Source organism: Heterodontus francisci, chromosome 10, assembly GCF_036365525.1.
Source record: "Heterodontus francisci isolate sHetFra1 chromosome 10, sHetFra1.hap1, whole genome shotgun sequence".
Classification (NCBI taxonomy): Eukaryota; Metazoa; Chordata; class Chondrichthyes; order Heterodontiformes; family Heterodontidae; genus Heterodontus; species Heterodontus francisci.
The window spans coordinates 43,394,387-43,420,132 of record NC_090380.1 but is presented as its reverse complement, the minus strand read 5'-3'; the positions used below and the strand labels follow the sequence as shown (position 1 = coordinate 43,420,132).

Sequence of the window (25,746 nt, the reverse complement as noted above, 5' to 3'; positions counted from 1 at the left end):
TGCTTCTTTTGCCATTCACCTTAAATCGGTATCTTCTGGTTCTTGACCCTTCGGCCAATGGGAACAGTTTCTCCCTATCTACTCTGTCTAGACCTCTCATTATTTTTAACACCGCTATTAAATCTCCTCTCAAATTTCTCTTCTCTAAGGAAAACAATCCCAGCTTCTCCAATCTATCCATGTAACTGAAGTCCCTCATCCCTGGAACCATTCTCCTGAATCTTTTCTGCACTGTCTCTAATGTCTTTACATCCTTCCTAAAGTCTGATGCTCCGAATTGGACACAATACTCCAGTTGAGGCCAAACCAGTATTTTATAAAGGTTCACCATAACCTACTTGCTTTTGTACTCTATACCTGTATTTATAAAGCCCAGAATCCTGTACGCCTTATTAACCACTTTCTTAACCTGCCTTGCCACCTTCAACAATTCGTGCACATATACCCAACGATTCCTCTGCCCCTGCACCCCCTTTGGAATTGTATTCTTTATTTTATAATGTCTCTCCTTATTCTTCCTACCAAAATGTATCACTTCACACTGCTCTGCATCAAATTTAATCTGCCATGTGTCCATCCATTCCACTAGACTGTCTATGTCTAATTGAAGCCTCTCCCCATCCTCCTCACAGGTCACAATACTTCCCAGTTTTGTGTCATCCGCAAATTTTGAAATTCAGCCCTGTACACCAAGACAAGGTCATTAATATAAATCAAGAAATGCATTGGTCCCAACACCAACCCCTGGGGAACCCCTCGATATACCTTCTTCTGTTGTCCGACAAACAACCGTTCACTGCCATTCTCTGTTTCTTGGTCATTCAACTTTATATCCATGCTGTCACTGTCCCTTTTATTCCATGGGCTTTAATTTTGCTGACAAGTCTGTTATGTGGCACTTTATCAAATGCCTTATGGAAGTCCGTGTACCCCACATCAATCATATTACCCTCATCAACCCTTTTTATTACCTCAAAACAAAAACTCAGTCAAGTTGATTTGGACTTAAATATGGGAGGCATGATTGGGAAATTTGCAGATGACACAATAATTTGTCATGTAGTTGATAGTGAAGAGGATAGCTGTAGACTCCAGAATGATATCAATGGTTTGGTTGAGTGGACGGAAAAGTGGTAAATGGAATTCAATCCGGAGAAGTGTGAGGTAATGCATTTGGGAAGAGCAAATAAAGCTAGGGAATACACAATAAATGGAAGGATATTGAAAGGGGTAGAAGAAGTGAGAGACCTTGGAGTGCATGTCCACAGGCCCCTAAAAGTGGCAGGACAGGTAGATAAAGTGGTAAAGAAGGCATATGGAATGCTCTCCTTTATTGGCCGAGGTATAGAATACAAAAGCAAGGATGTAATGCTGGAACTGTATAAAATGCTGATTCAGCCACAGTTGGAGTATTGCATACAGTTCTGGTCACCACATTACAGGAAGGACATAGTTGATCTGGAAAGAGTCCAGAGGAGATTTACAAGAATTTTGCCAGGGCTTGAAAGTTGCAGCTATGAGGAAAGTTTGGTTAGGTTCGGGTTGTTTCCCTTAGAACAGAGGAAGCTGAGGGGTGACTTAATTGAGGTATACAAAATTATGAGGGGCCTAGATAGAGTAGACAGGAAGGACCTGTTTCCCCTAGCGGAGAGGTCAATTACCAGGGGGCACAGAATAAGGTGATTGGCAGAAGGATTAGAAAGGAAATGAGGACAAACTTTTTCACCCAGAGGGTGGTGAGTGTCTGGAATTCACTGCCAGGAATGGTGGTGGAGGCAGAAACCCTCAATTCTTTTAAAACGTACCTGGACATGCACTTGAAGTGCTGTAACCGGCAAGGCTATGGACCAGGTGCTGGAAGGTGGAATTAGATTGGGTGGCTAGTTTTTCCAGCTGGCACAGACACGGCGTGCTGAATGGCCTCCTTCTGTGCTGTAATTTTTCTATGGTTCTATAGTTCTAAGTTAGTTAATATCTTCTTTTGTGGTTCAGTGTAAAACTTGTTTGATACCCTTCCTATGAAGCTCCTTGGGGGAGTTTTACTACATTAAAAGCGCTACATAAATGCAAGTTATTGTTCTCCTTCTTTGGCTCGACATTGATTTTGGTCGGAATTTTAAGGTGGGCAGGAGGCCCCGCCCACCAGCCAAAAAGTCAGGGACGAGCCCACCTCTGCTGGGTCTGGTGAACCATGCCGGGAATTTATGCCCCCCAGACCTTAATTGGCCTTGGGCAGGACCTTCGCCCCTCTGAAGCAGGAAGTTCCACCTCCAACAGCTGCCAACCAATCAGAGGGTCAGCAGCTCTCAGTCCCAGCAGTGCCACTGGGAGCGGTGGCTACTGTTGGGACTGCACTCAGCTTCAGTAGCAAGAGGGAGGCCGGCCCAGGAAACACGGTAAGTGTCTGGGGCCTCGCCGGGGTCAATTGGCTGGGTCCTGGCAAGGCAAGGGGAGGTCAGTTGAGGAGGTGGGGGGGGAGTGTTGTGTAGTGGGGGTGGTTGGGCCATTGCGGGGGGCTTCTGTGGGACATAGAGTGCTCGATCAGCAGTGCCACCCCCAGCCCACAAGGAGGTCGGCAGGTTTTACTTGGCAGCCTCCTGGGGTACCTCAGCCACCTGCCTGCCACTGGTAAAATACCAGCGGCAGCGGGAGAGGGCTCTTAAGTGGCAGTTAATTGGCCACTTAAGGTCCTTGATTGACCTGGGGTGGGCCGGTCGTTTCTCACTGCCGCGGCCCCTCGTAAAATTGCAGCTGGGGTGGGAGGGTGTCGGGAACGGCACCCATCGCCTCCCACTCAATTTTACAAAATCCCCCAGCCACCAGCCCACTCCTGCAGGGGGTTGGGGGAACGTAAAATTCCGGCCTTTGTCTCTGAAGCACTTTGGAATATTTCCTGATGTTAAAGACGCCATATAAATATGTTATTTTACTGAAAATAGTGTTGTGTTGAGCACTGTCCTCTTGTCTGTTTGTTGTTCAATAAGCCTGCTTTGCACGTTATTGTCTAAGGCACAATCTCATGGAGCGTTTATTCATCTGCTTAGCAAAGTCAAGGCAATCAATTGGCGGTACATAAAAATTTAGTAAGCCTAAGTGTAGTGACAAGCATTCTAAATTGGACCCTGGTTCTATTACCTTTACCTGGATAGTGGGCAGGATAAAGCCACATAAATTTGGAGGGGTTGAGGTATATGCTGAATACAAGGACAATATCTGGTGTACAAAATGTAATAGGCATCAATACCAGTGGCCTGGAATTTGCAGAGTTTTTGACAGAGAACTGTCAGCATTCACTGTTATTACCCCTCTGAATCTGACCACAACTTCAGGATTTGGTGCAAACACAGATTATTGAGGAAATTCTGAAATTGAAGTCTGTCATTCACTGCTGCACGACAGGCTGTGCTCTGGAGGCTGTGCTCTTGGAGGCCCTCCAAGAGCCAGCAACCAGTAAAATCTGTTGACTTGACAAGGACTTCCCCTTTCAGCTGTCATATCTTAAGCCTTGTTCAATGAGGTGTAACTGGATTTTTAACAACAATCTGTGTAATAACTATTGCTGAATAATGAATCAGGCCCTGAAAAAATAATTTCATATTTGTGGAATGTTGTTTAATGTGTCTCATGATTAATTACTTAATTGAATTATATTTTTATTTTTAAAGTTTTTTTCATGATATTTCAGCTTCTACCTTAACCCTTTGTGTATATCCCAATCTTTATTTCGCTTTTTGTAAACTTTTAAAAAATGATTTAATTTTCCTGGTTGGCTGTGAGAATTCTTTAATGTGATTGGCTGCTTGGACAGCTTGACAACATCATTGTGGCTCGCTGCAGGAAATCCCAACTAAACAATGCTACACTCAGTTGCATGTCGAGAGAGTTAAAGTTCTCGCCACAGAGATCACTCAGCAAGGCTTTCTTTGAGGAATACAGCGAACACCCTTGCTTCACTGCTGACTGCAGAACTGGACCAATACCTTTACTTAAAGCCCTCTTTGCTGACCAATGTAACAACAGCACTGTCATTTACAGAACACACAGAAAAATATGGAATAAGCATGATGGCTTCTGGATTAGTTATGATAGATTGTATTTCTTTGATTCCTCTTTCTTTTTGTTCTAATACAATAGTAAGATCTTTTTACGTTAACAAGCTCCTTTATTTCTTACAAGCCTTCTGGTGACACTCGTTATCACTACAGTAAAGTATGGCAGAAGGTTTGTACTAAGAGAAGTGAATGTGTATTTTGTTTGTGCAATTTGTATGGTTTCTTTAGTTTAGTTCCAGTGTGAGAATTTTTTGCATTAAGTGAAACATTTTGTTTCTAAATCCAAAAGTCTAAAATAACCTTTAGTACATATGATGTGTATTCATGGCTCAGGGAGATGCACCAATTCCCAGGTTATCCCTAAATGATGGAATATGTCATTCCACTTCAAAAGCTATTCACTGTGGGAAATATTTTTTTCAGCCTATTTTTATTAAAGTTTATTCTGGCTGCCCACTTTTCCTCCATTCAACTCGATTGAAAAGACCCAAATGTTTCATCACTTCTCTATCATTAAAAAAATTTAGAAAGGACAGCAATCAGTGCTCTATGCCCATGTTTCAATACACATGTACAGATCTTTGTCTTCCTGCAATCCATGGTAATACTGTATAACTGCAGCTCCCCTTTAGAATAATTCTGAAAAATCAACTGGCACGGATTTGCTTGATGCAGTCTAAGGGTAGCACAATGAAAGGAGGGCGCTTAGCTCATTGAAACTACCCTACCCAATAATTGTTTACTTTGCAATATATGAGAAAATGCCATCTTTTAATTAATTTATTTTATTTATTAAGCAGTATGTTTCATTGATATCTAACTAAGGGATTTCATGCAATTTGGTCATCTATACAAAATCAGAACAAAACATGTAATTGTTTTGGTTTGTGTTAATCAACAATACTGAGGCTTTACGTTACAGCATTTATTTCATGTAAATTTGTACTGAAGCCAAAAGAGATTCAAATTGTTGGAAATCACTTTGTGAAAAGTAGATTTAGACTTTGATTGGTCTGTTATGTTCTAACATATGTTGAAGTGAAAAATATTCTGGGAAATATTATACTTGATTTTACTTGAAGATTGTTGATCTCTTGGTTATAGATTGGAATCTGGAATTCTAACATAGGACTTAACATGACAGACAGCCTGAGAGACAAGTCCTCCAATATTACGGACTCCTTGGCCAATAGGACTCTTTTGGTCACCACTATTTTGGTAAGCTTGTTGCTTTTGTTTTTTGCAAAATTGCCTCAGCATTATTGAAACTACAATAGCACATGCAGACAAACAAAACAGTTTTAGTAAGAATTATTGTTGGCAACTGCCCCTTATAATTCTGTAAAACTACAACAGGTTATAAGGGGGAAGATCAGCAGTCCAGTCACAATTATAATTCTGATTGTCTGTAATGGAGTTATAAGTTAAAAAAGGTAGAATGGCAAGAGTGAATGGGACTTCACTGATTACCAATTAATAGCTATTACCAGACCTGATTGATTTAGAGAAACAAATACAAATCTGTTGCTCCTTTTATCAGTAACATTACAACTTTTCAAGCTAATTGCAAGAGATAATATATTGGAATTGCCTGATAACGTTATGAAAGAATTCATTTATTGATTCTGTTGTGTAGGAAGATCCCTACGTGATGCACAAGAAATCAGACAAGCCTCTTTATGGGAATGACCGTTTTGAAGGTTATTGCCTTGACTTGTTGAAAGAGTTATCAAACATTCTGGGCTTCACTTATAAAGTCAGACTCGTCGCTGATGGAAAGTATGGGGCGCAAAATGAGAAGAGCGAGTGGAATGGAATGGTTGGAGAGCTCATTGACCATGTAAGTAATAAGAACATAAGAAATAGGAGCAGGAGTAGATCATACGGCCCCTCGAGCCTGCTTTGGCATTCAATACGATCACGGCTGATCTTCTGCCTCAACTCCATATTCCCGCCTGCTCTCCATATCCTATGATTCCCTGAGAGACCAAACATGTGCCGATCTCAGCCTGAAGTATATTCAATAATGGAGCAAACACAACCCTCTCGGGTAGACAGTTCCAAAGATTCACAACCCTCTTCGTGAAAACATTTCTCTTCATCTGATCCCTAAATAATGAACACCTTATCCTGAGAACTGCCCCCCCCACCCTCCCACAATGTTCTAGATTCCCTAACCAGGGGAAACAACTTCTTAGTGTCTACCCTGTCAAGACCCTCAAAATCCTTGCAATAAAGGTCAACATGCCATTTGCCTTCCGAATTGCTGGCTGTACCTGCTTGCTAACTCTTTGTATGCTTTGCACAAGTACACCCAAATCTCACTGAACATTAACATTTAGAATTTTCATGCCTTTTAAAAAAATATTCTGCTTTTCTATTCTTACTACCTTACATTTCCCCATATTATACTCTGACATTGTTGCCCACTCACTTAGCCTCTTTGGTCCTCCTCACAACTTGCATTCCTACCTAGCTTTGTATCATCAGCAAGCTTGGATACATTACTCTTAGTCTCTTTATCTAAATCATGAATATAGATTATAAATAGCTGAGGCTGCAGCACTGATCCTTGCAGCACTCCACTAGTTACAGCCTGCCAACTTGAAAATGCCCCATTTATCCCTACTCTCTGCTTTCCGTCCATTAACCAATCCTCTACCATGCGAATATATTACCCCCAACTCCATGAGCCCTTATCTTGCATATTAATCTTTTGTCTAGCACCTTATCTAATGCCTTTTGGAAATCCAAGTATACTACATCCACTGGCTCCCTTTATCAACCCAATGAGTTACATCCTCAAAAAACTCTAATAAATATGTCAGGCATGATTTCCCTTTTGTAAAACTATGTTGACTTTGTCTGATCAGACTATCATTTTCTAAGTACATTGTTAAGATTTCTTTAATAATAGATTCTAGCCTTTTCTCTACAACCGATGTTAGGTTAACTGGCCTGTAGTTCCCCATTTACTCTTTCCCTCCTTTCTTGAATGGCGGTGTTGCATTTTCTAACTTCCAATCCACTGTGATCATTCTAGAATCTAGGGAATTTTGGAAAATCATAACCAGTACATCCACTATCTCTGCAGCTACTTCTTTTAGAACCCTAGGATGTAGGCCATCAAGACCTGGGGGATTTGTCGGCTTTTAGTCCCTTAAGTTTCTCCAATTATTTTTGGTCCAATACTCTCTGCTGATATTAATTGCCTTAAGTTCCTCACTCTTACTATCTCCTTGGTTACCTTCTATTTCTGGCATATAATTTGTGTCTTCTACTGTGAAGACAGACAAAATATTTGTTCAAAGTCTCTGCTATTTCCTCATTCCCCATGATCAGTTCTCCTGTCTCTGCCTCTAAGGGACCACCATTTACTTTAGTTACTCTCCTTTTTATATTCTTACAAAAGCTCTTACAATCTGTTTTTTTATATTTCTGGCCAGTTTCCTCTCGTATTCTATTTTCCCCATTTTATCAACAATCCTTTGTTGGTTTCTAAAACACTTCCAATCCTCAGGTTACTATTATTCTTTGCAACATTATAAGTCTCTTCTTTTAATCTAATACTATCCTTAACTTCCCTAGTAAGCCATGGATGGATCTTTCTTGCTGAGTTTTTGTTTTTTAATGGAATGTATTTTTGTTGACCATTTTGAATTGCTTCTCTAAATGTTTCCAACTGTTTATTTACTGCCATATCTTTTAGTCTATTTATCCAATCAACCTTAGCCAATTCGCCCTCATGTAATTGGCTTTGTTCAAGTTTAAAATTCTTGTTTGGGACTGGAGTATGTCACTGTCAAACTTAATATGGAATTCAAATGTATTATGATCACTTTTTTCCCCCAGGGTATCTTTTATTATGATTATTAATTAACCCTGCCTCATTGCACAATACTAGATCCAAAATAGCTTTATCCCTAGATGGTACCACAACATATTGTTCGAGGAAACTGTTGTGAAAGCTTTCTACAAACTCATCTTCCAGACTACCTTTGCCAATTTGATTGGTCTAGTCTATATTAAAATTAAAGAGCCCACGATTATTACATTGCCTTTGTTGCAAGCTCCAATTATTCTTGCTTAATGCTGGCCAATGATCTGACTACTATTAAGGGACCAATAACTGCTCCCACCAGCGTTTTCTGACCCTTGTTATTCCTAATCATCACTCATACCGATTCGACTACCTGATCTTCTGAGTAGGATCCGTTCTCACTACTGTCCTTACATCATTCTTTATTATCAGGGCTACTCCACCTCCTTTTCCATTTTGTCTGTCTTTTCAAAATGTTCTGTCCCAGGAATATTTATTTCCCAACCTTGGTTTCCTTATGTCCCTGTAATGTCCACTAAATCTAAACCTTTAATCTCTATTTGTACCGCTCGTTCATCTATCTTATTACAAATGATTCATGCATTCAGCCTTTAATTTTTTTTACTACGGTTCTTTGCATGGACCTTATTTGCAGATGCACTATTACCATTAAATTCCCTGTCCCACTCTGCGGGGGAAATTTTATGCTATCCCCCATGGTGGGGAAGACCCCGCCACCTTCCCACTGCCGCCAAAATTCAGTCTGGGAACTCATCTCTCCACTGCCACAGTTAGATGAGCAGCGGGCGGCCCTGTCGTCGCACAGAAAACACAGCAGGAGAAACTGTGCGGGCTGCTTGCCAGCTGCAGGCAGGGTGGGCGGAGGTCCCTCGTTAAAAAGCACAGTGCCTGAACAAGGGACCTGGCATTGGGAAGGGCGAGGGCTTCTGAAAGCCCCACCCTGCCCTTGCTGCTGACCCCCTACACCCCCTTCTGCACAACCCCCTATACCCCCTCCCCCACAACCCCCACCCTGAAAATCTTCTCCCACCCTGACCTACCTGTGGCCTGGGTCTGGTGCCACTCCTAGGCCTTTGGTGGGTGCTCCACCAGCAGCTACCATTGCCTTTTCAGTGGCATTGCTCAGTTAAAGAGCTGCTGGCCTCCAATTGGCTGGCAGCTCAGAGGGCGGGGCTTCCATCGCCAGGGTTCTTAATCCCGTAGAAGGCCAGTCGCTGCCCACTTGAGTGCCTAACTGGCACTTGATTTGGTGGGTCTCCCACAGAAAAGGTGACGCAAGGTTCTCGGTGTCGCTTTTGCCGACATCAAGAACACCGTCGCCCAGATGAAGTCCTGGCCAAATCGCTACACTGCTCTATTGCCTTGACTTTGCTCTTCAGATTTCTAGATCTCCCTTGAACTGACCATCTCCTCCATCTTCAGTTTAAAGTCCTATCCACAGCTCTAGTTATACAATTTGCCCATCCCAACAGAACAGCTCCCTCTTTCCCCAGTATCAAAACCCCATCTTCCCACACCACTCTTTGACCATATGCCAATTTGAGCATGGCTCAGATAACAATCCAGAGATTATTACCTTTGAGGTTCTGGGTTTTAATTTGGACCCTAACTCCTCAGATTTTCTCAGCAGAACATCATTCCTAGTTCAGCCTATATTATTGGTTCCTACGTGGACCACAACAACCAGAACCTCCCCCTCCCACTCCGCTTGTCTCCAGACATGAAGAATTGTTTTTAACCCTGGCACAGGGCAGGCAACACAACCTTCAGAACTCATGCCCTCAGCTGTAGAGCACACTAAACATCTCCCTGACTATACTGTCCCTTATCACTACCACATTCCATTTCGCCCCCCCACTTGAATGGCTTCCTGCACCATGGTGCTATGGTCAGTTTGCCCATCCACCCTGCAGTCCCTGTTCTCATCCACACAGGTAGCAAGTACATCATACCTGTTGGTTAAAGGCATCACTACATCCTGGATCCCCTTATCTGCCTAACTTGCAGTTACACCCTCTTGTCCCTGACCATTGGGCAACTCAAAAATTCTATTTAATCTAAGGGGTGTGACTGCCTTCTGAAAAAATAGTCTCCAGGTAACTCCCCCACTCCCTGATGTCTCACAATGTCTGCAGCTAGAAATCCAACTCAACAAGTCTGAACTGAAGTTGGTCAAGCTGCAGAAACTCATCACAGATATAGTTGTTCAGGATCGAAATGCTCTCCACAAACTCCCACATGTTGCAGTTACAGCAAGCCACCTGCCCTGCCATGTCTGTCTAACCTTTATTTATTTAATTGATTAACTAGTTATTAAATTAGTAAAGTAATAGTAAGCTACAATCTACTAGCTTGGAGGCAAAAGAAAAACATCGGGTATGGAAGGTGAAACAAAAAAAATAAAAAGCAGCTCCTCCTTCCCCCTCTGCACTGAATTCTCATTTGCACCAAATTCCTGTATTTAGCACTCTGCTGATGAAGTACTCTGTTCCCTGATCACTCTGTGCTTCACACCTTCTTGTATGACTTGTACAGTACAGGTTAATAAGTATCTTCTCCTAAATTGTAGTTAGAGACACACCACCTGTGCAGTGATTTGTGATGCAGAGTGAACATAATTTGTCTGGATAACTGTAGTTGTTATTTCCTTATGCTAAGCTCTGAATATGTCATTTGTAGACTTGGCAGTGGAGAATTAAAGAGGTGTTAATGAAGTTTGAAAGGAAGGTGCTGATTTCTTTTGCTCGTGGAAATGGTGACAAGCAGTGTTCTGCTAAAATGAAAATTAATGAAGGCAAAGCCATTTATTCACAAATTAGACCATTAATAATTGAATGGAATTTCCAAGCACAGCACAGTTTTTCGTAAAATACTTCACCAGCTAAGACTATTAAGAACCTGCCATCTTGGTACAGAGGTGTTCTTGTGGAAAGCAGACCTCCTCCTAATGTCAGTCACTAGATTCTTCCAAAGTAATTCATTATTCATAGTCCTTTAACTTAGTTAATGTTCAGCCTTTTAATTTAATTTAAATACTATCTACCTGATCTTTTTGAATTTCAAGACAAGTGTAGTCTTTGTATTTAAATCTTAGTTGCATTTTACTTTGTAATTATTTTCCTTCATTTCATGCTGGCTAGAAATTGTCCAACAAAACAACCCAAGAAAAGACCTAAATGAAAAACTGAGAACAGGCAGAGAGTACAGCAGCTGACAGAGAGAAATGTACCATGGTGAGGTCCTGTGAGATGTATTCCCAGTGTAGTTAGGATAACTGGTTAATTAATTCAGGCACTGTAATACAAAAATGAAGGACAGGAAAAGACCAGTTGGTCCATGGAGGAAGTCCGAAACTGTCACGGTACAACTACTCCACACTATCACCCCCTTCCCACCCCAAACCACCCACTGGCCATGCAATCTCCTTAGCCAGCACCCTTTTGAATGCAATTTGTCTATCTATTTTTCAATCATGAAACGTCTATCATCCTCTTTATCTATCCATCTGCCCTTCCTGTTTCCTGTTGCCTTTCCTGTTTCTTGGTGTCCTTTTGAGGCAGTATTGTTCAAATAATGTGAGGGATAGAAACATGACTTGGGGCTTAATACTGCCGGTAGTGATTAAGTAAATTGTATTATATCTACTAGGAATTTCATCACTATTTTGCAATTTTCCATTCTCTTCTAATACTTTATATTGAGCAGAGGTTTCCTTGAAATCACTGAAATGTTTCCATTTGTCTGCATAATTGAGAGGCTTTCACAGTTGGGCATTCACTTCAATGATTGGTTGGGTTAATTTCAAATTAGTGGACCTTGAAATATAAATTGGGGAGAGGGGAGCGGTTCATTTTTAAGTGAATTAACAGCCTGGGAAGCAATGTCTGGCACGCTCTGTGACACGTGAATGGCATCAGCTGCCTCTGCACAAGTGCTGCTGCCATTTTTAAAAGGCTGCCAGACCTGCACAGTTGAACCCCGTACCCCCTCCACTAGACTGTAAATAAATTTCTAACCCGTATCCTCCGCAAATACAATGAAAATAAATGACTGCCCCATTCCCCTCCAATAAAATACTTACGTTGAACATTTGACCTCTTTCCCCCCCCCACCCCCCACAACTGCACAAGGTGCAGAAGTCACCCTTCCCCCCCACACTAGAAATGCAGAGTTGACCCCGTTTCTCCCCCCCCCGCCCCCATTTCACTAAAGAAATCCTTAATTCCCCCATTCCCCACCTCGGTGGCGCCAACTTTCCCTGGACAGGAAAGTGAAGACGTGTGAGTACCCCCCGCACCCCACCCCCCCCCATCACCCCCCCCCCCCCCCCACCAACCCCTGTCGCACGGAAGATCCTGGACAGCTGGTAAGATCGTAAGATCGCAGGGAATTGTAGATAAATGTATTCATTAGGTTTATTTAAATATTTAAATTCAAGTCCCACCAACGAGTGCTGGGGAGGCTGCCACGGAGCCTCGCCACCACCTGGAAGATCAGGCCCGGCAGTCCCAGCATCGGGCTTTGTGGTGCGATCTTCTGGTACTGGCGCCCCCCTGCCATGGAGCTCAACAAAATTCAGCCCATTGTCTTCCAGAAAGTATTAAATTGAGAATAAATCTAATGAACAAGTTGCAGAAGAGGCCCTGGTCCTAAGTTGAATCTACATGTAATTAGTTTTCTCATTTATGTCAGGCTAAAACCAGAAAGGGTCTGTGTACAGCTTTGTCATCCAACCCTCTGGCCAGCTGTTTCTTTTAGAACATGCATAGGATACACCCTAACTTCTTTCAAAAGTACCCGTAGGTGTGTTCTACTGTATAGATTACAATGTGAGAAAGGAGCTAGTCTCTGATTGGTAAATAGGATTTTTGAGGAGTTAAGTTGGGCCAGCCAGTGCCTGTTTTTCAGACACTACCTGGCCTTCTAAGGGCCCAAAATGTCAGGCAGGAAGCTTGCGCACATTCCCAACTGGAAGTGTGCACCTGCCATATTGAGTAAGGAATTAGCCCATTAGTCCATTTGCACAAGCATATAAAGAGGCCTAACACCTGCTTCAAGTCCCTGCTGCAACATTGGTTTTTAACACTGCGCCAGGGGCTCAGGTGCCCAAAATGGACACTCTTGAATTTAACCCCCAAGATACATTAAGTGATAAATTAAACAATGATTTGTGATGACAAAATGTCCAGAATCCTAACTCACTTGTTTGCGCATATTTCAGAAACCAGAACGCTATATATTATAAATGTGATTATTCATCATCACATGTCCTGACTATGGTCTGGTAGCCAGATTTAATTTGCAACGTTCAGGAATCTTGCAGTATATAGAAGGTGCCATCATATTGAGAAGAAGTTTCTGGGACAGCTCAGCAGGATCACCAGCACCAGTGTCAAAGGGCAGATTTTTTTGATGGCCTATTATATATTTAAGTTGTGTCACAGAATAAGGATTTACAGTAATAAGAATAAAGGTGCCATTTTGCCTTGCTGCCTGTTAGACCAGCAGAGCCCATAGAAAACCTTCTTCGAAAAGTGCCTTCCTACTAAAAACTAGGCTTTTCCTTAAAGTATAATTGAATAGCAGTAATGGACATTTGATATAGAGAAGGTTATATCTGAGGACAGTAGTTTGATTGAATGATTTGACTCCTGGTGTGATCCTCCAGTCAGCCTCCTGGCGCCGTTAAAACCCACTATAGTCCCATTTGTCCACTTCTATTTAATTTCATAGCATGTAGATATATTCTTTCAGCCGTCAAATAATAGTTATTTCTTTGCAAGTAACCAAACCCTTTTAACTAAATCTGAACCAACTGTTATCCTCTGCATTCAAATCTATAAATTAAAATAACATACATTTCATTTGATTTCATCTAGCACCAAGATGGCATTGCTAGTTAAAATAAAGATCTTACTTCAATGTCAGTGTGCCTTATTAGAAATGTGCTGCATCTCCTGTGATGACAGGCTGGGCTCGTAACAGCATGTGTCACTGGATTTTGTGTCACAGTGCACTGATGCTATGACAGAAACAAGTTTGCTTTTTGCCCATTAGTGCACCTAATTAAACACAATGACACTATGGTGCTCTGCCTGTATAGCAGACACTGAACCAAGATTTTTCTTGTTTGACGGACCATTGTATGAAGCTAAATTTAGTTTAATATGATAGAGTATATGTGGGATTAAAAGTGCGCTCCTATGATGCATTACAAGGCACCATTGAATGAAATCAGTTTAATGGTGGCCTTATTTATGTTCTGCAAATATTATAAAGACAGAACTGATTTTTGACTTAGTTTTAATTATTAATGGAAATCTGTTTTCCAGTTGCTTAATTAACTCAGACAGCTGGATGAGTTCCATTTAGTAGAATTAATTAATTTGTTATCTCTCATCTCACAACAGCTATATTCCAACCTTCATAAAGACATCACTCTCTCTCTGAAATGCCAATGAAGCTATGAAAATGTTAATCCAACTTCATATCTTCCTTTATCATATATCATCCCATTCTGGTTGAAGGCAAAATCAAGGATTAAAAGTGATTATAGGAAAAATAGTGGGCACATCACAATCTCATTTCATATTTCTCCGTTATGTGAGAAATGTTGTTCATTAGCTGCACCATGCAAAAACACAGTGCAAACTGCTTCTTCAGTTTGGATGGGTAAAAGGGTGCAATGCTCAGTCCTCACCCTTACCAGTGAATACTGTAGAGATAGCTGCCTACATCTGTTTTTCTACCCAATCTCAGTAACAAAATAAGTAAAGTCAAAACAATATAAAAATGTCAGAATACTTCACACAATAGTGTTTGTGATGTTCAATATAACATCCAGTTCCATGCAACCTATAGAGTTATTTCACATTGAAGTTAATTCTTCTGAAGCAATCAGTACTTCTGTTTTCCTGTATAAAAAATATACCTGAGCAGACTAATTCATTTTGTTGTTCCACATCTTTGTTATTTGGAACCATCCTCACTACTTTTTCTTCTTCTTTTCAGAAAGCAGATTTAGCAGTTGCCCCTCTCACTATTACCTACGTACGAGAGAAAGTAATTGACTTCTCAAAACCCTTCATGACTCTGGGGATTAGCATCCTCTACCGCAAGCCCAATGGCACAAACCCAGGCGTTTTCTCCTTCCTGAATCCGTTGTCCCCAGATATTTGGATGTATGTGCTGCTGGCCTGCCTTGGGGTCAGTTGTGTGCTGTTTGTTATCGCCAGGTAAGGTAGAGCAAGTGTGATCATGGGAGGGAGGGGAAAGAGAACAAGAAACATTGCTTCAATAATTAAAATTGATTTTCTTTCTCAAACTGTGTTGCAATATAATTTATAAAGGTGATTTCTTCACTCTGGCTGTGTACATACTCCAATGTGTAAAATGTTTGATGTTCAACTCTTTTCGTTATTATTTATAACCTAATTAATATATCTGTTCATTATAGTTAGACGTACACAGCATGTACATGATAATGTGACATATTCTCTACTAGTGACAGCAGTCAAGCTTTCATTTTAGCATTTTAGGATAGACTAGTGTTAAAATCCTGTCAACACCATTGTGTTTTACTGAGTACTCACCAGAACTAACAAGGTCTATTGCTAAACTAGGAAATAGTGTGGAAGTTGGTGCCTCTTTAGCTGGGCTGCATGCTCTTATAGTGGATACATACCCATTACATTTCTGTTACCAGCTCAGTGAGATAGACTATCAATGCTGGTCAATCACTGCTCATAAATTATGCTGATTTTGCTGATATCCTTTTAAATATCAGCATTTCACAAATGTAAAAGATGCATCTTTTTCAGATCCTGTTGTGCTGAACTGTTTTTGCTGCAGAAACACATTTGAAAGACATGACTCAAAGTTAAGTTATCTTTTCATCATCACTTGGGAAAAAGTACTGAGCAAACTATTGGGGTTGAAGGCAGACAAGTCCCCAGGACCTGATGGGCTACATCCTAGGGTATTAAAGGAAGTGGCAGCGGAGATAGTGGATCCATTGGTTATAATATTCCAAAATTCTCTGGATACGGGAAAGGTTCCAGTGGATTGGAAAAAAGCTAATGTAACGCCCTTATTCAAAAAGGGAGGGAGGCAGAAAGTAGGAAACTATAGACCAGTTAGTTTAACATCTGTCGTTGGGAAATTGTTAGAATCCATTATTAAGGAAGTAATAACAGGACATTTAGAAAGTCAAAACACAATCCATCAGAGTCAGCATGGTTTTATGAAGGGTAAATCGTGTTTAACTAACTTGCTAGAGTTCTTCAAAGCTGTAACAAGCAAAGTGGATAATGGGGATCCTGTAGATGTAGTTTATCTGGACTTCCAGAAGGAATTTGATGGGGTGCCGCACAAAAGGTTAATACACGAGGTAAGCTCACATGGGGTTAGGGGCAATTTATTAGCTTGGATAGATGATTGGCTAACCAACAGAAAACAGAGAGTCGGGATAAATGGGTCTTTTTCTGGTTGGCAAGATGTAACTAGTGGGGTGCCACAGGGTTCGGTCCTCGGGCCCCAACTATTTACAATCTATATAAATGACTTGGATGCCGGGATAGAAGGTACTATAGCCAAATTTGCAGATGACACTAAAATAGGTGGGACAGTAAGTTGCAATAAAGAAATAAGAAATTTACAAATGGATATGGATAGGTTAGGGGAATGGGCCAAAATCTGTCAGATGGAGTTTAACATGGATAAGTGTGAGGTTATCCATTTTGGTTGGAAGAATAGAAAGGCAAATTATTATCTAAATGGAGAGAAACTTCGGAGTGCTTCGGTGCAGAGGGATCTGAGTGTCCTTGTGCATGAATCGCAGAAAACTAGTTTGCAGGTACAGCAGGTGATAAGGAAGGCAAATGGAATTTTGGCATTTATTGCTAAAGGAATAGAGTATAAAAGTAGGGAAGTGTTGCTGCAACTGTACAAGGCATTAGTGATACCGCACCCGGAGTATTGCATACAGTTTTGGTCCCCTTACTTGAGAAAGGATGTAGTTGCATTGGAGGTAATTCAGAGGAGGTTCACTAGATTGATTCCAGAGATGGGGGACTTGTCTTAAGAGGAGAGTTTGAGCAGTTTAGGCCTTTACTCTCTAGAGTTTAGAAGAATGAGAGGTGATCTAATTGAGGTATATAAGATGATGAAGGGGATTGACAAAGTAGACATAGAGAGGATGTTTCCTCTTGTGGGGCAATCTAGAACAAGAGGTCATAGTTTTAGGATAAGGGGTAGCAGATTTACAACAGAGATGAGGAGAAATTACTTCTGTTAAAGGGTCATGAGTCTGTGGAATTCACTACCCCAGACTGCAGTGGATGCCGGGACATTGGGTAAATTTAAGGAGGAGGTTGACAGATTTTTAATTAGAAATGGGTTGAAGGGTTATGGAGAACAGGCAGGAAAGTGGAGTTGAGGCCAAGATGAGAGCAGCCATGATCATATTGAATGGCGGAGCAAGCTCGAGGGGCTGAGTTGCCTACTCCTGCTCCTAGTTCGTATGTTCTTGTCAAATTCCATCATCACTGTCCTTTCCACTTGAGCGAATACACATTGGAACTATTGATGATGTAAATTCTAAGCCTTTTTAAAGAATATCACTAGCAACAGCATAGTTTTCACATAAGCTGGGTAGGCCTCAATTTCCATCGCATGATACTAACTTGAAGCATGGGTGACCATGTTTCTTTAACTTTATTTTTATGGGAGGAACTTGGCTATTTTTCCTCCATTTTTATATTTTTATTCCTATTTTCTGTCTACCTAACCTGATGACTGCAAACAAAAGAATAGGTGTCATAGCCTATTTCCAGGATATTACTGAATGCATCCCTGGAGCTGGCTGCCGGAAGGTGCCAGGAACTGCCATAGTGCAAGTTTTACTCACCCACCCACCTCCCCCACCTTGGTTTTTTCCCTTCTGTCTCAACATAGACTATGTACAACATCTCCTAGTTTAGGATGGCCTGGATTGGGAACTCAAATTTGCAACCATCTCCACTTTATAGCACTGAACAATAGTCTGGTAATGCTCAGCACCAGTATTGACACAATTTGAACACATAAATAAGGGCATAATTTGGCAACGAGTATAGTTAAGTGCAAAAACCACCGGATTGTCCATTAATGTACAGCCACTGCATTCAACAATTCCTGCCCCTCCCTGTATCCATGCAGTATCACACTTGATAAAAGAATCTTTAAATACATATATAAATGTTCTATGTAAAAGCAAAATACTGCAGATGCTGGAAATCTGAAATAAAAACAAGAAATGCTGGAACCACTCAGCAGGTCTGGCAGCATCTGTGGAAAGAGAAGCAGAGTTAACGTTTCGGGTCAGTGACTCTTCCAATGAATGGTCACTGACCCGAAACGTTAACTCTGCTTCTCTTTCCACAGATGCTGCCAGACCTGCTGAGTGGTTCCAGCATTTCTTGTTTTTATATTAAATGTTCTATGTGCTTGGCAGGAATCCTGCTGTCCTTCTTTTTGTGAGAAAATGCATTCTCTTTTAACAAAAGCTATTTGAAGGTGCAACACATGTTTTTCACCCAAATAATTGAGCACTTTTTTACTTTTAACAAAATCGCTTTTGCGATGGCTGAAAAACTTTATAACTGTGTTCACAATGCCCTTAATTCCAACCTCCCTCTCTGCGTTTCCACTTCTAAATTCCAACGTAATTCCAATCTCCCCCTCTATGTGTTCAAATTGTGTCACTACTGGTGCTGAGCATTACCAGACTATTGTTCAGTGCCATAAAGTGGGGATGATTGCAAATTTGAATCTCAAGGGCAATTCGGGATGAGCAATAAATGCTGTCCTAGCCAGCGATGCCCACATCCCACGAATGAATTTTTTAAAATCCCACTTATAAATTCCAACCTAATTCCAACCTCCCTCTCTGCGTTTCCACTTCTAAATGCTCCACAGTAGCGCTGGCACTAAGAACAACCTTAAAATAGCCCTTACCATCATTACAAGAAGAATACTTGCATTAGTAATAAGAGCTAAAGAGATTTTCTTTAATAGCCCCTCTTATATAAGTTTCATAAAAAGTAAAAGAATAGTTGAAATAATTTCAGATACTGTTCATGTTGAATTCTCTGACAGAAAATTAAACTTCTTCCGTAAGGAAGTTATGTTGAACTTCTATAAGATACTAGTTCGGCCTCAGCTAGAGTATTGTGTCCAGTTCTGGGTGCCGCACTTCAGGAAAGACGTGAGAGCATTGGAGACAGTGCAGAAAAGATTCGCGAGAATGGTTCCAGGGATGAGAAATTTCAGTTATGAAGACAGATTGGAGAAGTTAGGACTCTTTTCCATGGAGAAGAGAAGGCTGAGAAGTGATTTGATAGAGGTATTCAAAATCATGAGGAGTCTGGACAAAGTAGATAGAGAGAAACTGTTCCCACTTGTGAAAGGATCGAGAACGAGAGGGTACAGATTTAAAGTATTTGGTAAGAGAAGCAAAAGTGATATGAGGAGAAACCTTTTTCACACAGAGAGTGGTTAAGGTCTGGAATGCACTGCCTGAGAGTGTGGTGGAGGCAGGTTCAATTGAAGCATTCAAAAAGGAATTAGACAGTTCTATGAAAAGGAAGAATGTGCAGTGTTACGGGGAGAAGGCGGGGGAATGGAACTGAGGGAATTGCTCTTTCGGAGAGCCAGTGTGGACATGATGGGCCACATGGCCTCCTTCTGCACTGTAACAATGCTGTGATTCTTTAAACTCACTCTGATAGCAACGCTCCTGACCACCACTCCCTATCCTATGTTTTCTCTTCGAACACAATACACCTTTGCAGGGTACAACACATTATTTCAGAAATGCAAAGTTTTCTGCTGATGTAAGACATTATTCTTCCCCTTCTGTCCTGAGGAATTGACTTAAACATCAGGCTACTTTTCCATGAAAAATATCATAGCTGAACCAAATATTGTTATCATCTAATGTCAATTTACATATACTTCCTTCAGGAGTTTCAGGATAGTGAGCAACAATGGGAATCTTGGCTCTTCAGTTACTTAGTCCATGAGCACTGAGGCACTTGCAAAGCTAATCACTGTCCTAGATGAGATCAGCTAACTCTGCACAGACCAGAGATTAAAGCTGGAAATTACTACTGCTCACTCTAGGTATTGTACTTACTAACCAATAGAATGGAAGAAATTGCATTTGTGATGGTGTTTGAGACAATTAGCTTTTGTTATCTTGGCCAGGTGATAACATTTTTACCTGTGTCATCAGAAATATTTGGTTTAAAGCCTCACTCCAAGGATTTGAGCATATAGTATAAGATGACACTTGAGAGCAGTTCTCTGGGAGTGCACGTTTGTTGAAGGTGATGTCTTTTGAATGAAACAATAAACCAAGGCTCCATCCACCTGTTGTAAGTGAATGTACAAGATCTCTGAGCACTATTCAAAACAGCAAGGGAGTTGCCCCAGCCAATATTTATCCATCAATTAACCTCCCAAAATAAAATTGATTAGTCATTTACCTCATTGCTGTTTTTAGGTCTTTGCTGGCACAAATTCACTACAAAACAACAGTGACTATATTTCAAAAGCAGTTCGTTGGATCTGAAGCTCTTTGGAATATCGTGAGGATGTGAAAGGTGCTATATAAATGCACGTTCTATTTTATATTAGGCAACAAGATAAAGCACACATAGCATATCACAACAGCAATATAGTCACTCAACAGCAAGAGGCACAGGTTATGAAACTTTCTTTATGACAGCCATCTAATAAGTAGTTAGACTTTATCATGAAGAAGAGATGTGGTTGGTGGAAAAAGGTGTCGCAAAACTCCACAATTTTGAAAGAAGCTTAACAAATTAGGCAGTTAGTCTGTGAAAATCCTTAATCTGCCACTATTGGCTAGCACTTGTATCCTGTCTATTATTGGCTGCAATCAATATATATTGTGCTTAAATAGGTTTTATGTATTTTAATATTCTTCTTTTTAATTTTATAAAATATTGCTGTTGGACATTCAAAATACCATCAATATCTGTGAATAACTATTGTTACTGTATGACACCAATGTCATATTCTATGGTACAGGTATCAAAACACCAGGTGCATAGAAAATAGAAGTGAAATGTTGTGAAACTATGGGGGCATTACACTGTAATTTTTATGACTATATGGGAAAAACCCACAAGGAAATAATTTTAGGACTTTGATGATGTACATGAACCTGAAACCAGATTCGTATTGGCCCGCCCTTGGTTGGCCTTGCAGAATTTCATATTTTCCATTAATCCCTATAAGTTGATTGACAGCTGGTTGCAAGTAGTAAACAACAGAGACTATGGGAAGGATTTTCCCTGCAGGCTTCAGGACCCTGATGTCAGGGTCACATAGGGGTCAGAAGTCCACACTGAGTAGGGAACAATCAACCTGGCTGTGATTTTCCCCAAATTGACCAATTAGTGGCCAGAGGGCAGGCTCACCATCCAATTATGGATGGGGGTGGGCTGTCAAAGCTCAAGAGCCTATAGGAGACCCTCCAGCACTGAAGAAACAGCAGGCTGCCTTTTCAGGTAAGTGAGAGAGAGGGTGCCCCAAGATGAAGGCACCCTGTCTCCAACTTTTTAAAATATTAAATTAAAAAATGCTCTTAACAGCCAAGCCACCATTGTGTAGGGGGAATGCCTCCACAGGGCAGCCTGTGGCTTCAGCTGAAGTCAGGCAGGCGGGGTGGGCCTCAAAGCCTACCTGAGGCATTGGTCCCCCGGTCTGCCACTGGGAGGCCACCTCCATGCAGCTGGGCTGTTGCCTGAGACCGTTGAGTGCCCGCTTGCCACCTACCCCCCCAGCTGCCACCAGGAAAATGGCCGAGGGGCAGGATGGTGTCAAGAAATTGGCACGCCAGCCAGCAGCATGAAATTCAGTTCCCCCCAGCCTCTGTGGTTGCCCCCATCAGAGCTTAAAAATTCAGCACATTTTGCTGATTAGAGGAGAAAGAATGATTATGCTGATGGTCTGATTAACCACTTTGAATGCCGCAGCAACTGTCTGACATTTTATTGCGTTTATTGGTCGAGGCGGCCAAAGACTATTTTCAGTACAGCAGCTACAATTTTAATATTAGGAAGTTATAGCTTGAATGACTTTGGGAGCCATGTACTTCAAAGTGTGGCATTGGGGCCTAAAGAACCAGAAAGCTTGATTAGTTTCTGCTACGTGGTGAGTTATTTGATCTCACTTGGACCAGTTGTAAGGGAGCCACAATTGGCCTTAAGTGTTCTAGGTAGAAGGGAGGGAATGGTGACTAGTTTACTGCTGACCATTACTCAGAAACCCTTATTGGATGTGGGACTGTGCACAATGGGTGATGATAGGATTGGTCTCAGTTGTGATGGTCACCACATTTGAAAAGCTTGCCAGCAGTCAATGTCTAGACTTACTTTCGAATCCATGGGATTAAAGCAAATAAAGACTTTATTTCAAGCATATGCAAGGGAGAAGCTTCTGGCAACCCAAAGAACTTCTCAATGATACAGAGTTTACAACACACATTTATAGGATACAATAGTCATTACTCATTGATCACACTACCCCCGATGCATACCAGGTTTACGACTTGATCAATGAACTGAATTGTATTGCCCCCAACAAATGTTTCCTGTTATCTCAGCCCCCACCTTGACGCTGCTAGTTCAAATGGTTTATTGTTGCATATGTAGTCTCTAATTTCCCCCTATCTCTTTTCTTAATGAAGCAAGGGCAGTATGTTTACATAGGCTGTTTGAGGCGAGTTGTACAATCCCAGAATAATGGTCAAGTATCCCATCTAGCCAAAGGGTCCCTCACAACTACAGTGTTTCTTCTAAGATTATTAATGCATTCTAATGCTAAATCTGCTAATGTTGATCCTTTGGCCCCACTTCAACATGAAAATAAATAGCAGCAGTTTTACTATTGACCGACAAATGGAAATGCAGAAAACTATATTCATCATTGGAAAAAAGATACTTATACTAAGATGCTCCTAAGCAAATACAGCATGTAGCATTTCTCTTAGTTTAATGAGGATGCTGTCAGTAAAGTATATCAAGTATTCTGGAGGAACGTATACCATCAGAATGCCACTAGATTACCAAGGTAGTCTTCCAACCTTATTAACATGTGTTGTGCATCAGCACACATTGGAAGGGATGAATATTCAAATGTATTTCAACTTTGGATGGTCAAAAGTGAACTATTGGGCTTCGAGTGGGACCCTAGAGCCAGAGCTAAGAACAGACTAAGGTTCAGCTGTGGACCACACTGCCTTTACTGAACCAGACAATCTTAACAGTCTAAAGATGAATTTAGGCAGCTTACCCCTCACATATGCTCTGCAGAGTCACAGCTAAAAGCTAAGTCTGCATTGTTTTCTATTTGGGGTCATTTTTCATTAATGAGCTGCTGGTTGTCAAGTTCATGTCACAACAGATTACAACTTTTCCCCTGGAATCACTGAAATCTCAAACCAGTTCAGTGCTTGGAGTTCCCTGAAGATATATATAATTTAAAGGAGTTAGCTAGTCTAAGGATGAGCACAGTGACAGGTAGGTATTGATCCATGGATCAGTTTTCTGTCAGTGAGTTTGACAGATGACGCAATTTGCACAGTTCCTCCTTGCAGTCCTGTGATAATCTGCTTTCCTAGAATGGACAGAAGGTTGAAACTGGATAAAGGGATGCCTTTCCATAACGCTCACACAAATGCCATATTCAATGGCGATGGTGTTTATAGATGATTTGAGAGTTATTTTTGAGTTTCTTTAAATCTCTGCTAAAATGTAAAGGCACAAAACCAAAACACCTTCCATACTCTTTCAGATTATGAGTACATTAGCTCTGAATGTATAAACTAGGGCAATCTTTCAGGATAAATTGACTCTGACTCTACAACACATATTTACTCCTGGGCAACAGAACTCAAAAATGTCTCTTAAATCAACGGAGAATACACACACAGGCTGCAAAATTCAGCTCCATTGCGCCCAGTTTACCAGCACCATTAGTGCCGTTTTGCCTCCAAAATGATATTTGCTGCACACGCCCAGACTTCTGGAACTAACTGTGCCAAATGACATTGTGCTGAGGGCAGGGTGCACCTGCTGGAAGTATGCAGAGTAGGCCGATCATGATGTCAATTAGTGTGTAATGCTGATTTCAAGCCAGGGCTCCCATTTTGGAACCCAACACTCCAGCTAATGCAGCCTCTTAAATACACATAGCTGAGCATGAATTCAGCAGCAGGAAGGACCCTGCACCAGTGCCATTTAAAGGGATCATCAACTACTTTCAGTTTAGTTGCTGATTGATCTCTACTGGCTCTTGCTTCGATTGTAAAAGTGTTTGGTAGTTCCCAGGTCATTTAAAATTGCTGAAGTCTGCAGGGTGTGGTGTAGCATGTGCTGTGGGACTTTGCCCTAACTTCAACAAACCACTTGCTCCCAGACATGGGTGCAGTAGTATGCATTCCACTTGGCCAACAGCATGACCAGGAGAATGAACAGAAGAGGCGCAGGACAAGCTGCTGGAAGATGACAGAGGGGGAGGAGGTGAAGGGCTCTCAGTAAGAGGCTATAAACAGCCCAGGGTGTTCAGGGAGCAATTCTCCTACCTTCATTCTACAATCATTTCAATTAGCAGGCAGCACTAAGTTTGCATGCTGCCTGCATCAGAAGCAATGGGCAGGGGTTAATCATGATCTCTGTGCCTGTTTTCAGTGGTTATCGAATTTTGAAGCCTTAATGAGTTACTGCATAGTCAATAGGCACCAATTCCTCACAAAGTCCTGTACTCTCTGAATGTCATTCTCAAAAAGCACTTTGAATCTGAAAGCAATGCTACAAGTGACCTTTCTCTTAATGGTTGTACTGCAGTCTAGAGCAGCTTTTGCAGAATACAAATGTCTGGGGGCTAAAACTGATGGGAATACTTCCTGACCTCTATTCTAATATAGAACGTGTTAAGCACTGCACCACGGCCGCACCATAAATACAGCTCTAAATGTGTTCCAGATATAATAATGAACAATGTCACACATATTGGAAATTAAACCATTTGTTGATCTGTTTTTTTTCAGCACTGTTGAATGTTTGACAGGTTTGCTGGACCAGATGTATTTATCTGTTATTTACAAACTGTTTCTGTTAATTATCACAGGTTTACACCCTACGAGTGGTACAATCCCCACCCTTGCAATCCTGACTCAGACGTGGTGGAAAACAATTTTACTTTACTAAATAGTTTCTGGTTTGGAGTTGGAGCTCTCATGCAACAAGGTACATAGGTCACACATCATTCCTACACACATCCCACAGTGTGCTGGGGGCCTTTGTGCCTGGTAAGCTCCATCCTCAGCAACTATGCTCCATACTGTAAAACCTGGCAGAAATTAAAAAGAATAATCCTGAATAATACTGGGTCTGATGCATTGGATGGTATAAAATACATCAGACATCAAAAAAACAATGGATTCCTGGCTGAGGATAGGTAGGATTGAAAGCTGAAAATGCAACAAAAAGAAGATGCATGACGATTGTGCGAAAGGTTAAAGAGAGTTTAAGTAATTTTAAAACCTGGTGAGGGTCTAATTTCATTTGGTACAGAAATGTTAAAGTACATCAATGACTGATATATAAATCATATTATTGATGTGTTTTGAAACTCACTGATGGGAATGAGGTGTATTTGAACCTCAGTTTATATAGTTTATTCTAACAAGTGAAGGTTTAAGTGGTGGTAAAAGTCTTGTATGGACAGGACTTCAGTCATAATTGAGGTGAAGTACAGTGTATTAGGAATTTAATTTAGGTG

The 25,746-nt window shown here is 41.2% G+C and overlaps 1 protein-coding gene across 6 annotated transcripts in view; it reads left to right on the top strand.

Annotated features, from left to right (window-relative positions):
• Positions 1–25,746, top strand: part of LOC137374429 (glutamate receptor ionotropic, kainate 1) — a 520,770-nt gene that overhangs the window by 435,715 nt on the left and 59,309 nt on the right. For all 6 annotated transcript variants that reach the window (XM_068040522.1, XM_068040526.1, XM_068040521.1 and 3 more), the window contains 4 exons: positions 5,157–5,270; positions 5,689–5,892; positions 14,905–15,128; positions 25,093–25,211. In XM_068040522.1, coding sequence (XP_067896623.1) covers positions 5,157–5,270; positions 5,689–5,892; positions 14,905–15,128; positions 25,093–25,211 — 661 coding nt within the window. The remainder of the gene's footprint in view (positions 1–5,156; positions 5,271–5,688; positions 5,893–14,904; positions 15,129–25,092; positions 25,212–25,746) is intronic.